This window comes from Colossoma macropomum, unplaced genomic scaffold, assembly GCF_904425465.1.
Source record: "Colossoma macropomum unplaced genomic scaffold, Colossoma_macropomum, whole genome shotgun sequence".
In the NCBI taxonomy this organism is placed as follows: domain Eukaryota; kingdom Metazoa; phylum Chordata; class Actinopteri; order Characiformes; family Serrasalmidae; genus Colossoma; species Colossoma macropomum.
This window is the reverse complement of record NW_023494791.1, coordinates 4,551,395-4,563,578: the sequence shown is the minus strand read 5'-3', so window position 1 is coordinate 4,563,578 and position 12,184 is coordinate 4,551,395. Positions and strand designations below refer to the sequence as shown.

Here is a 12,184-nt window from a genome sequence, read left to right as displayed (position 1 = left end):
TGATATATGTAAAGGTACCTTGTTCAATTCAAAACAGGCTTTTTTGCGGCTATTTCCATATATGGACATATTACATCAAACTTTTTAATAAGATAAACAAATAAGATAAACAGAATTAACAAAAATAACAAAACCTCTAAGAATTCTGTGACGCTCTGCCCTTGTGCTACAACATTCATAGTAAAATAATATGAACGTCTTCTTTAAGACTTTGTGACTTTCTGCTGTTTGAGTTTAAAGCGCCCATGAAAGCTGAATTCTCTTCATATTTTTGAAGAGGGCGGAGCTTCACAGAGTTCCCAGTGGTTTCGTTATTTTTTGTTAATTCTGTTTATGTTATTTTTCCTTCATTTACCAGTTTTCTTCATACAAGCTGAAAGCATTTTACATGTTTTTAACCAAACTTACTAGTTCTTGGACTAAGTGGTGACTGTTAGGCTTCATAAAGACAGCATTAAAGCATTATATCCTCAGAAATGAACAGTTTTTCTCTCCTCAGAGTGTCTGTTCATAGTAAAATCTAAAAGTCGCTAAATATTGATGCTTTATTGGCTGGATTTTTAGACCTCAGTATCAGTTGTTATATTCAGGATTCACTATACCGGTCAGGTCCTGCTAAATCGATGTTTTTACTGTCTGTATTTTAAGTTTCGGCTTGTGTGGCTTGTTGCATCTACAACAAACACAAGTCTGGAAAAGCTGTGTATGTATGTACACACTGGTCTAGGCCTGGGCGATAGTGATTATCGCCTATGAAACACTGAGAGAACTGAGAAAACTAATTTCGTTTTAACAGCTACATTTTCTTCCTTTTTACTAGTACAGCAATAAATCATTACAGGGCATTAATAATTTGTTAGGCTATGGTAACATTAATATTCCACTGTCTCCCAGTGCACGACATACCATCTGCGGATAATTTCAAGATTTTCCGCACAGTTCAAGTGTCCTGATGGTTCAGATGAGCTGTACAATTGTGAAAATATAATATTTCATGATTCCTTACAGGCAACTATAGCTGTAATCCTGAGGAATCAGCTCTAAATGATGGAAAATGACTCGTTTTTTAACATGTAAAGCAAATGGATGTGAATCTGAGGGAGATATAAGCCCAGCCACGAACCCACACCAGCAGGAGCTCACAAATGCACTATCATTCGGAGGCTGGAGGGAAGGGGCGGCGGGGGGGTAGTAATCGATACTTCTGATTTTTAACAATTAAATATCATGCTAATTATTTTAGATATTGCCCAGGCCTACATTTGTCATCCATCGCCTGCTCATTCGTAGATATATTTAAAGGGCCCATATCATATAAAACCAAATTTTCCTCACATTTTTTAGATAAAATAGTTTGATGTCATATGTGGACACTGTTAAAGTTTAAAAATGGGCTCCACTCCCCAGCCCACAGCCCATATGTGGAAACTAAGCTGCAAAGACAGCAAATTTGGAATTCATTGGTTTTGTGATGTCACTAAAACCAGACGCATTTACAGATATCCATCTATTCATCCTGCAGCGGTTTAGCCCTGCCCATTCAAGCTTAAGTTATAAGAAGTGTTTCAGCCTGGACTGCTTTTGAGTGAGGCACAATGTAGGGCAGCCAATCGGAACAGAGCTCATTTACATATCAGTCTTAAAGGCACAGTAACAAAATTAGTCTGTTTAACTGTAAGGGATAAAGAGAGGCTGGAATATCATCAGGCAAAATGAATTATGTCTGTTTTTGGTGCATAGAACCACAGAAATGGTATAAGTGGACCTCAGGGGAAAGAATAAAATGCATGGAAAGTTTAGGATATGGGCCCTTTAAAAAGAGCCTCAAGCACAGTAAAGTTAAAAGCTATTATAAGAATAGGGGCCATGAAAGAGAAACATCACAGATGTATTAATGCAGTAAACCAAGTATCTCACCTATTTCTGAGACCAGTAGTCTCAACACAGCCCTCTGTCTCTCTCTGCCTCTGCTTAATGTGCCTCATATATCATTTTCCAGCTGAATGGCCCTTGTTATAGCACTGATTGCCTCATGCTTCAGCCTTTGAGCTTTACAGTAGCTGTGTTCCAGGCCTGGCTACCTGCTCCCTCAGCCCCGTCACACAGCCTGCTGGTCCCTCAGGCTCATCAAGCATCACAGCTTCTCACAGTTCCAGCACCTAAAGTCTCAGCTTTCAAGCTGGCTGTGAAAATGGTTCAGATTTCTTCTGAGAAGGAATGAAGTCCACTGGTGTTTTGTGTTTTAAATCACTCACAGATAAAGTTTGGTTCATTAGCTGCACTGTGGTATGTAAATCTTTGTGGGTCGATCACAATGGAAGTGTATTTTGGTCTTTTTTTGTTCTGCTCTCTCACCTGCTCGCCCGCTCACAAAGGAGATCAGCTTTCCCGTCTACTGCACTGATGCTGATTTGTAGCCCTGACCCCTTGGAGAAATAGGGGTCACTGTGTTTTTCTCCCTGCAGCTCTATATAACACGGAAGCGTCGCCGTCTGTCCTGCGGCTGAGATGCGGTGAGTTTGTGCTGCTGAGAGAAGAGCTGAAGGTGATGTAGCCTCACGTTTTCTTCTTCTCTTCCCCTCTCGCAGCCTCGGGAGAAGGGCCGCATGCGCTTCCACAGACTCCAGAATGTACAGATAGCACTGGACTACTTAAAACGGCGGCAGGTAAGAGCACACCTTTAAAAGGGGAACTCCACCGATTTTTCAAAAGTGCTGTATAATTAATTGGTTAAGATGTAAACAGAGTCATTCAGAGTGGTTTGGTGTGAAATTGTTTTAGAGAAGCTTACCGAGTCAGAACTGTTCACAGTGGTGGTGATAGGAACCAGACGTCCACCTCTAAAAGCTCCCCCACAGAACGTAATTACATGAAATGGTCATGAATACGCTGCCTGATGACTGAGACACTGTTTTATTGTAGTTTTTTGATACAGTTTTTGGACTAAGATGTATTTTTTTCAGTTTATTTTAATCCATTCATGGCGGAAGGATACAAGAAGGGTGTTCTAAGGCAAAATAGTCCCCAAAGAAAACCTATTTTTTCAGATTTTCCCGTATTTTACCATCATCAACATTCCATATAAAGCTCAGAAGGCACATGTAGGTTCACTGGTGGTTTTGGATAGTAAATAAAATGTCTATATTTGTGTCGTTGTCATGGCGACCCCTGGGTCCTATCACCACCACTGTAAAGACATCTGAACCATTTCACACCAAACCACTCTGAATGACTTTCTTTACATCTTAACCACGAATTATGCGTGGAAACAAGATAATTAAGTCATGGCCATGACTCAGTAAGGCGTGGGGACGAGATCCTACTGCGTGGCCACAATTCAGTAAGGCGTGGGGATAATTATTTCATGGCCACAGCTTAGTAAGGCGTGGGGACGACATCCTCTTATGTGGCCACGACTTAGTAAAGTGCGGGAGTGACATAATAAAGCCTTGACCACAGCTTAGTAAGGCGTGGCCATGCGTTATTTTTGTTTATGTGGGATGTCATCAGCAGGGCTTCATAGAAGCAGGCTAGAACAAGCAGCTCACTATGCCGTCATCAAAAGAAATTGTGGAATCGATGAGAAAGAAAGTTGTTGGAAAATATCAGTCTGGTAATGGTTACAGGGCAATTTCTGAGGCTCTGGGCCTCCAGCGAACCACAGTGAGATCTAATATCTCTACAACTTGGAACAGTGGTGAATCCTGACATTTAAAATGATAAAAACCTGGTCTCTTTGTCTTGTATTACATTCTGGTGGGGATCTAAAACATTTAGTGTGACAAAAATGCAAAATTAGAGGAAATTAAGAGGAGTACTATTTTACAGCACTGTACACTGTGATATTTGTCCCATGCAGGCTCATTCAGGATTGTTCAGTGCTTAGTATTGATTTGTTTAATCAGAGTGACGTGATGTGGGAAGAATATAACTATCTGTGCGTTTTCTTTTTCAAAAAAGGGGGGCATCACAAACTAAGTAAAAATAAAAAAATTAAATAACAACAACAACAACAACAACAACAACAATAATAATAATAATAAAACATTTCTAGCTTTGCTAATGTAAGGAAGACTCTGCAGATGGATTGGAATCCATAATTCCTGTTTACTCAAAAAGTATAAAGATCACAAAGACCAGAGTCAGAGTCAGAGACAGTCCAAAAAGTAAAAAAACAGAAAAGATCAAACACAGCAAAGGTACCAAAGGGAGTTCAAAAAAACAGTCAAAGAGTTCAGAAAAAGGTCCAGCTAATCAAAAAAAAAATAAAGAAAGAAAATTAAAAATCCAACAGTCATGAAGAAAACGAGGCTTGGTATGCAGATGACCTGGCAAAACCTGGAGATCCAGCGTTAGTGAAGTTCCTTATAAAGGGAGGTTAATGAGCTCCAGGTGAGAGAGGTTAAATGTTACTAGGAAGCAGGTCAGTGCTCAGGTGAGGCTGACCTCTGGTGACGAGGGCGGGTGTCACACCTGACAGCTAGATTAAGTTTTTTACATAGCAAACGCATAAACAGCGTGAGAAATTACCTTCTTAAAGAGGAGGAGTAGATCAGATGGTAGAAATAAGATCAGATGGTAGAAATAAGTGCTTTTTTGTGTCACTTTCAAAGAGTTAGAGATGTTAAAAATGCAGTAAGTGCCAGTATCTGCTCAGGCAGTCACACACAGCGAGAACGAAACCAAATGTGGAATAAAACAGCGTAAAACCCTGAAAATCCCCTTTCACTTGTGTGCAGTATTACCTTCCCTGATACAAAGCAAAACAATGCCTAGTTTCACTTTTCATTCAAAGTTTCATAGCAAAAATGAAACTACTGAGTGTGTTGCTTTATTGAAGGTCATGGACCACAGCTGTAAATGGACATGGTGCTGTGGTGCTGTAAAGATGAGATGGACTTTCAGGGAAATGACAATTGCAATGCAGTTAAATTCCATCACAGAATTCTCATAAAGGACTGTCTGACATGTATTAACTCCAGCATTTTTGAGGACAAACAGACATAATTTGCTGAAAATTATCACAGATGATTCTCAGGTCTTTTATTCTGGTTCATCACAGCTACTTAACCTTGTTACCGGTTCCTCACTAACAAAGGAAACGCTTAATGGGAAAAATAAGTCTTACCAAAGGATCCATTGTTCCTGAATGAATGTTCAGTCTTACAGTGCCCCCTTATGGCCATTAACAGTCAGTAGCACTGTTGGCTGATATTTATAGAGGCAAGTCTGAGTCAAGACTGAGACCACATAGAGATTTTTTCAGAATATGAAAAATAAAAATAAGAAAGCGGTAAAAGCTGAAGTTTGTCTGTAGTTCATCGTACGTTTATAATCATTACTCATGCTTGATATATATTGATAAATAAGGTTATATTTTGTAATATATTTTGTAAAATGTTTCATTAAGTAATATATAGCCTAAAAATATTAATTATTATTATTATACCTTATAATAATACCTTATTATAGAGTAAATGATAGTGAAGTTCTTCTCTGTTCTTCTTCTCTAAAACTTATTCAGAATCACCACAAAGTGACTATAAACCAAACAACACACATCTATTTTATTATTAAACGAAAACGTAGTAATAATAACACACTGATCTGGAGAGGTTTGGATTTTGGAACCGATGATCACCACAAACTAATAATACCCAACTAAGCCGTCATGGGATGTTTAATTAGACCCTCAACAGATTTGATTTTAACATGTAGTGAAAGTTTTATTTTTGAATTTAATGGTGGTTGAGAATCAATAGTGATATATAGGATTGTTATATTATTGAAAAAAAGTATTGATAGATACCAATACCAGTATTGTTATTGGTATTGAATCAAGGTACTAGAATTATAAAACATAAGAGAATGTTGTATAAATTTTTAGACTTATTTATTTAAATTTATTTTGTTGCTTTTATTTTATTATTGTTTTATTTATTTTTGAATTTATTTTAGTAAGTATGTGTGTGTATATCTGTATATATATATGTATGTAATACATATGTATGATCATTTAATGATATTATATTAGTAAAATGAATTGGAGAGAGGATTTTAACTGGTTCCAGTTGCTGCTCGTCTTTTCAAATCATGTTTATAACTCGATCTGCATTCCCACAGGTGAAACTAGTGAACATCAGAAATGATGACATCACAGACGGCAACCCAAAACTGACATTGGGATTAATATGGACCATAATTCTGCACTTTCAGGTCAGTCAGCATTAGCTCATCTCTATTGGTTGCTGGGTTTAAGCTGCCTTTCTCTACAGAATGGACACATTGTTCGTTGTCTCTGGTTTTGTTTACGGTATGGGCAAAAACGTTACCGTTGCATTTGGAGAACGCAGCATATCAGAGAACGACAGAACCCGTTCTCAACCTCCTGTTCAGTGGGGAATATGGTGTATGATGTTTGTGGGGCTCAATCTAACGGTCGACACATCTCTGCTGCAAATGGAAATGTAAACAGTGTTTCAAATGCCTGCTGAGTGTGAACAGTTCTGCTGAAACAGGTGGGAGGGCAGATGTTACAGCCCCATAGGTGGGGTTAAATGTGATGGACTGAGATGTAACTGTGAGGCTAGTTTTAACAGTCACTAAGAAGTCTGGTAAAGTCATGCGTGAACCCTTGATTCAGTACAGCGCTCTGTTGTTTAACTAAGCTTTCCAACCTAAATACATAAAAATATCTGCATCAAATTAAATATGATCAGCAGGGGTGCACTGATATAGGAATAGTGGGCTGATGCAGATATACCAGACTTTTATGTACATATCTGTCAATGTCGATACATAAACATTTATTAAACATGTAGGAATTGTAAATCTACCTGGATTAGCATTACAGAGTACACTCTTAAAAAATATGGTTTTTCAAGGGTTCTTCAGTAAAGACAGTGGTTCTGTATAGAATCTTGCGCACTCAAAGAACCACTTGCATGGTAAAATGCTTCTTCAGATTGATGGAGATTGTGCTGTTGATGATTGTTTTGTTGATATTGCTATGATGTCAAGCTTCTAACAGTAGAAGAACCCTTTTTGATGCTATATAGAACCATTTTCAACAAGGTTCTATATAGAAGCATATACAACACATTCTCCATCAGTCTGCCAAACCATTTCAACCATTTAAGCTTCTTTGAGTGTTCATGGTTCTCTGTCGAACCATTGTCTTTACTGAAGAATCCTTGAAGAACCATGTTTTATAAAAGTGTAATATAACATCTGTATATCTGTGGAGTTAAGAATGCAGCAAAATGAATCAAATCAATATATTTTAGTACAGTGAACCAGCATCACCTAATTCAATTCAATAGATACATCATCAAAATATTAGTATTATAAATATTGGCCATGTCTAAACATCCAATGCAGATATTTAATCGAATATCTACCAACACAGACATGATTCTGATATCATTGTGCGTCAATAATGTTAGTGAATGTGCATGTCAAACACTGGAGAATGTATTTTTGTTCATTTTTAACAAATATCAGCAAGATGAAATTTAAATAAATTTTATGCATATAATTTTCATAGTACGCCCTTGATTTCATCTGAAAAAAGAAGTTATAAAATGATGCAAACACAATTAATTCAATACAGTTTTACGTTGTTTGAACCAGGCAAGCTTTCAAACTTCAGTTCATAAAAATATATTCATCAAAATAAATATGGTTACCTGAAAAGAAGCTGTATTGAATGGGTCAAATTCATTTTCACCACAAAGTACAGAAGCAAAAATTCAACACAAATATATTTTGAATACATTAACTCTTAAAACGGTGCTGTATTACAGCCACCAAGAAGGAGATGATTATAATATGAGCAAATTCTGTGAGTACAACGTAATTTCAAAACATTTATGGTGAAAAAAGTTCCTTCAACTGAGGATTTTGAGAAATCTTGGTCCAATTTCTGTGAAACTTTTCATATGACTTTGCTTTGGGGATATGAAACAAAGACCTAAAGCACGATTTACTTGAAACTGGTTATCTGCATAAGCAGCCGTGTTACATTTGACCTCATTAGCTTATGGAGCAGCATATTTCGAGCCCAACTCAGGACATTAAAGCAGTGTAATATTGCTCTGGTCATTGAAATGCAAATGCAGATCGAAGCTCTTTTGTGAACACATGCAGATGATCATTTGTATGCAAACGCAAGAGCTTAATTATCTTGTTGTTGTTGTTTGATCATGTATTTTTGGACCTGATAGACCTTTTTATTATCGACTATCCTATTTTAGAAGATTCTTCTCGCTTGTTTCTGATAGATAGAGTTATGTATTGAGTAAACACTGTTAAAGTTGCAAGCCGTGCCGTTCACCCACCAGTCTACACAGTCCTTTTATGAAACATACACAGCAACAATTGCCTGTCTTGAGTTCACTGTTTCTGTGATGTCATAGGAACAAACCCATTAACATACATCTGCCTGTTCAGCCTACAGCAGTTTAGCCCCGCCCATTCGTTTTCTAGGGATGAAAGATGAATCATTTTTATATCGAAATCGCAGTTTAAAAGAGTGCAATTTTCAAATCGCAAGAGCTGCAATTATTATTATAGACTACATTATCAACAGTGTTGTCTTTACAAGATTTAAACAGGGAAATTTAACCTGATAACACAGAACCTATGAACCGCCTGTAGATGAGACCAGTGAGAAGCAACATAACACCAATGTTCTGTATATGTGACATCACAACCATCACAACTGACCGGTAGTCTGACACACTCAGCGTTCGAGCATCATGACAGAATAAGTGGATATTCTGGTCTTCTTGTCCAAAAAAAGCAAACTCTGGAATTAATTTACAGAAAATAATTGCATTTAAATCACAGTTGGCCAGAAAAATCGCCATTAAATATTTAATGCACACAAATTTCATAAAAGGGGCTGAAGGGAAAAAACAAAATGCAAGCAAAATGCAGGATAGAGACCCTTTAATGTGTGACACTGTTTAACCAGTGGTTAGTATAGTGTAGTGTATCACCTCTGCCTTCTACACTGTAGACTGGAGTTCAATCCCCTGCCTGGGTCAGCACCCTACACTATACCAATAAGAGTCCTTGGGCAAGACTCCTAACACTGCCTTCGCCTACCTGTGTAAAAAAAATGATCGAAATTGTCAGTCGCTCTGGATAAGAGCGTCTGCGAAATGCTGTAAATGTAATGAAGTCTTGATAATGCAGTTCTTTTTCTGACCACAAGAGGTCAAAACTCATCCATGGTTCACTAAGCAGTAAAGAGCCAGCAGTATTCAGTAAGGGTAAGCTTGCTGCTCCGTACTTAAGGCTTTGCATTTTATTGTTAAACATTGAAGGTGTTACTCAGTTCAGTTCCGCAGCCTCCTCTGATGCACTCTCAGTACAGTAGGCCTCTCTCAGTACAGGAGACCCCACTCAGTGTACTTTGCTTATGTGGCTTTGTGGTAATGATGTGGCGAACCATAAACGGGGTGTAATTGTTAGTACATACTGCTGTGCTGCCTCTGATAACTGCTGTAAGTACAGGCTGTTGAGTAATGTGGGCAGGCCCAATTTGCAGTATATCTCCTTTACGTTCTTGCCTGCAGGAACATTCCACGTCAGCCTCCAGTGAAATACTGTGGTGTGCTAACATGTATGTCGAGGGATCTGATTGCATTTTTATAACTCAGCTATGTGGTGTGATTGATGTATTCAGTTCATGCTCGGTTGGTTTTTGCACGTAGCGTAATCTGTATGTTTGCTTTTGAGATGTGGACTATTATTTGAGAATGAAGCTATTAGAGGCCCATATAGAGAGTCCATCACCAGGCTGATGTACGACTGCAGTTACTTGTGAGGAACTCTCATCCACCAGCCCCACTGTGCTCAGTGCACGTTTTTAAACTGACTACAACGAGCTCATATCAGGATCGTGCAAACGTCACTGGCACGACAAATGAAATGAGCAAATATACCTTTCAAAGGTCAGAGACCACCCTTAATGTATTTCATTTCCAGTCAAAATGACCATTAATGGTCATTTGACTGTGCTGGGACATTATTGTATACTGAGCCACTGACAGGACGGGCTGACTGGGTACCAGCTGGACATACTATGCACTGCCACTTTGTTTATATGTCCATAAATATCATAATGCGGTTAATATAAGTTATCGTTTACGGTGCACTCTCTGAAGTCACTGGGTCAGTCCCCCTCTTGTCACTGGGGTGGGACCCTCAAGGGTACATCTCAGTACCTTCAGTCAGGGAACATAACTGAACCATAATCCACTGAAATGATATGTTCTAAGCTGTACTGACTCCACACACCCCGTCTCGTCTCCAGGCTTTTATTTTACTGTTCTGTTTTAAAACATTCGGTTATGAAAAGGTACAAATACGAACTTTTCACCTGGAAAAACTTATTTAAGGTTCACAATCAGACCTTAAAACCACTGTTGTACCTTTGAGGGAACATTTACACTGTTTGTACCTCGATGAACAGAAAGTGTACCTGCACAGAACCTTTATTTCTAACAGTGTACATGGTCACTAGTTCCTTCACTGGAGGGGACGTGCACCACTGCACTGCCAACTGTATTTCAGTACTTATGCAATTTTACTTCTTATTTTTGTACTGCACATTTGTTTTTGTTGTTGTTTTAGTATATTTCTTTATTATTTATCTTTACTTTCTATTATATAATAAATATATAAATACTTTGCTCCTGTTTAGCTCTTATTTGCTCTTTACTGTAGTTTTTACTGCTGCAGTAGAAGAATTTCCCTCTCACTCCAAAATTGGAGTTTCAATAACAGATTAAAAGCTACAGAGAAAATGGGGCTCCTAACAACCACCTGGAAGACCTGGTAGACACCAAAACTGCCCCCATCAGATAAACAGCACTTGGGCCCAATCCCATCCCATCACCCCTCGCCCCTCCCACTTAGCCCCTTGCCCTCCGTTTTGCACGTTCACATCTAGGGGTAGGGTGTCCCGATTCTTGTTGAGATAGAGGGGTAGGGCGAAGTGTTAGGGGCTACATGACCCTCCAAACAGAGGCTTTTCAGAAACTCCAAACAGAGAGTTATGAGGAAAGAAGAAAAACCGGCAAGATGGAGAACAAGAGACCAAAAAAAAACACAAAAATGTGAGAATTTTGCTTGTTAAAATTTTCGATAATCACTGTATTATCTTAGTTTAATGTTGGTTTAACGTATTATGGTCCTTTTCTTCATAACAGCCATAAAAATTGCTAGTAGTAGCTAAATTTCCCGTTCCACCTTAAGCAGAATGTAACTGCTGCACCATTTAAGGTGGAAAGGGGAAAATTCGAACAAGAAGCTGGAGAATATCTGACTTCAGCGTCATATCACCGAAGAATTAGGAGTGGGCGATGTTGCATCCCCGTCTCTTTGAAGGCATATGATGCCCTAAATGTAACTAAAGCCCAGCAGTGAGGAGCTGAACTTTACCCTCCTCTGCTGTCACTGCAGACTGGCAGGGTCGCCTACAGAGCAGCGCTGGTAGCTGTTAATGAAGTGATGCTCTTTTTATTTGAGGGTCCCATTTCAGAGGGAAGATTTCAACCAATACTCGTTATGACTCAGTTCCAAGGGGTTAGGGTGACACTCGAAAACAAGGGGTAGAAAGAAGAAATGGGATTGGGCCTTAAAGCTTTCATCTTTGAGAAAAAGGAGAAAATCAAGCTGCTTCAGATCTGAAAATCTCTCTCTCTCTCTCTCTCTCTCTCTCTCTCTCTCTCTCTCTCTCTCTCTCCCTCTCTCTCTGTGTCCTGAGAGAAGCCAGTTTGTGATCCAGTCCGCTCGGCCGCAGCAGCTCAAACATTCCTTCTCTCTCTGATTCACTGCCTCATTCTGTCAGGCAGCTGGCAGGAATGTTCAGACTTTGTCCAACAGCGTGCCTCGACATCTCCACAGCGTCTCGTTCTCCTAAACCTCACTGAGCACCCGGCCTTCCTGCTGGCCCACAGAGTGAAAATTCACTGTTTCGAGGCAGATCCAAAGACAAAAACACCCGATGGATGGGCGTAGCGGAGGAAGATGTTCTATAATGCTGAGGCTCATAAAACACACTGACAGGTAGCGTGGGGTGATGTGCGCTAGCACCTGCCGCTGTCACTCTCACGCAAGCCGTTGGGCATGAAGCGCTGGTGGCTGTGGGCCTGTTGCCTCTTGATTCTGC

General features: G+C 39.2%; 1 protein-coding gene across 1 annotated transcript in view; it reads left to right on the top strand.

Annotated features, from left to right (window-relative positions):
• The window catches only part of dst (dystonin), a 277,698-nt gene that overhangs the window by 89,410 nt on the left and 176,104 nt on the right, over window positions 1-12,184 (top strand). The window contains 2 exon segments of the mRNA XM_036573677.1: window positions 2,589-2,666; window positions 6,124-6,216. Of these exon segments, the coding sequence (XP_036429570.1) occupies window positions 2,589-2,666; window positions 6,124-6,216 (171 nt within the window).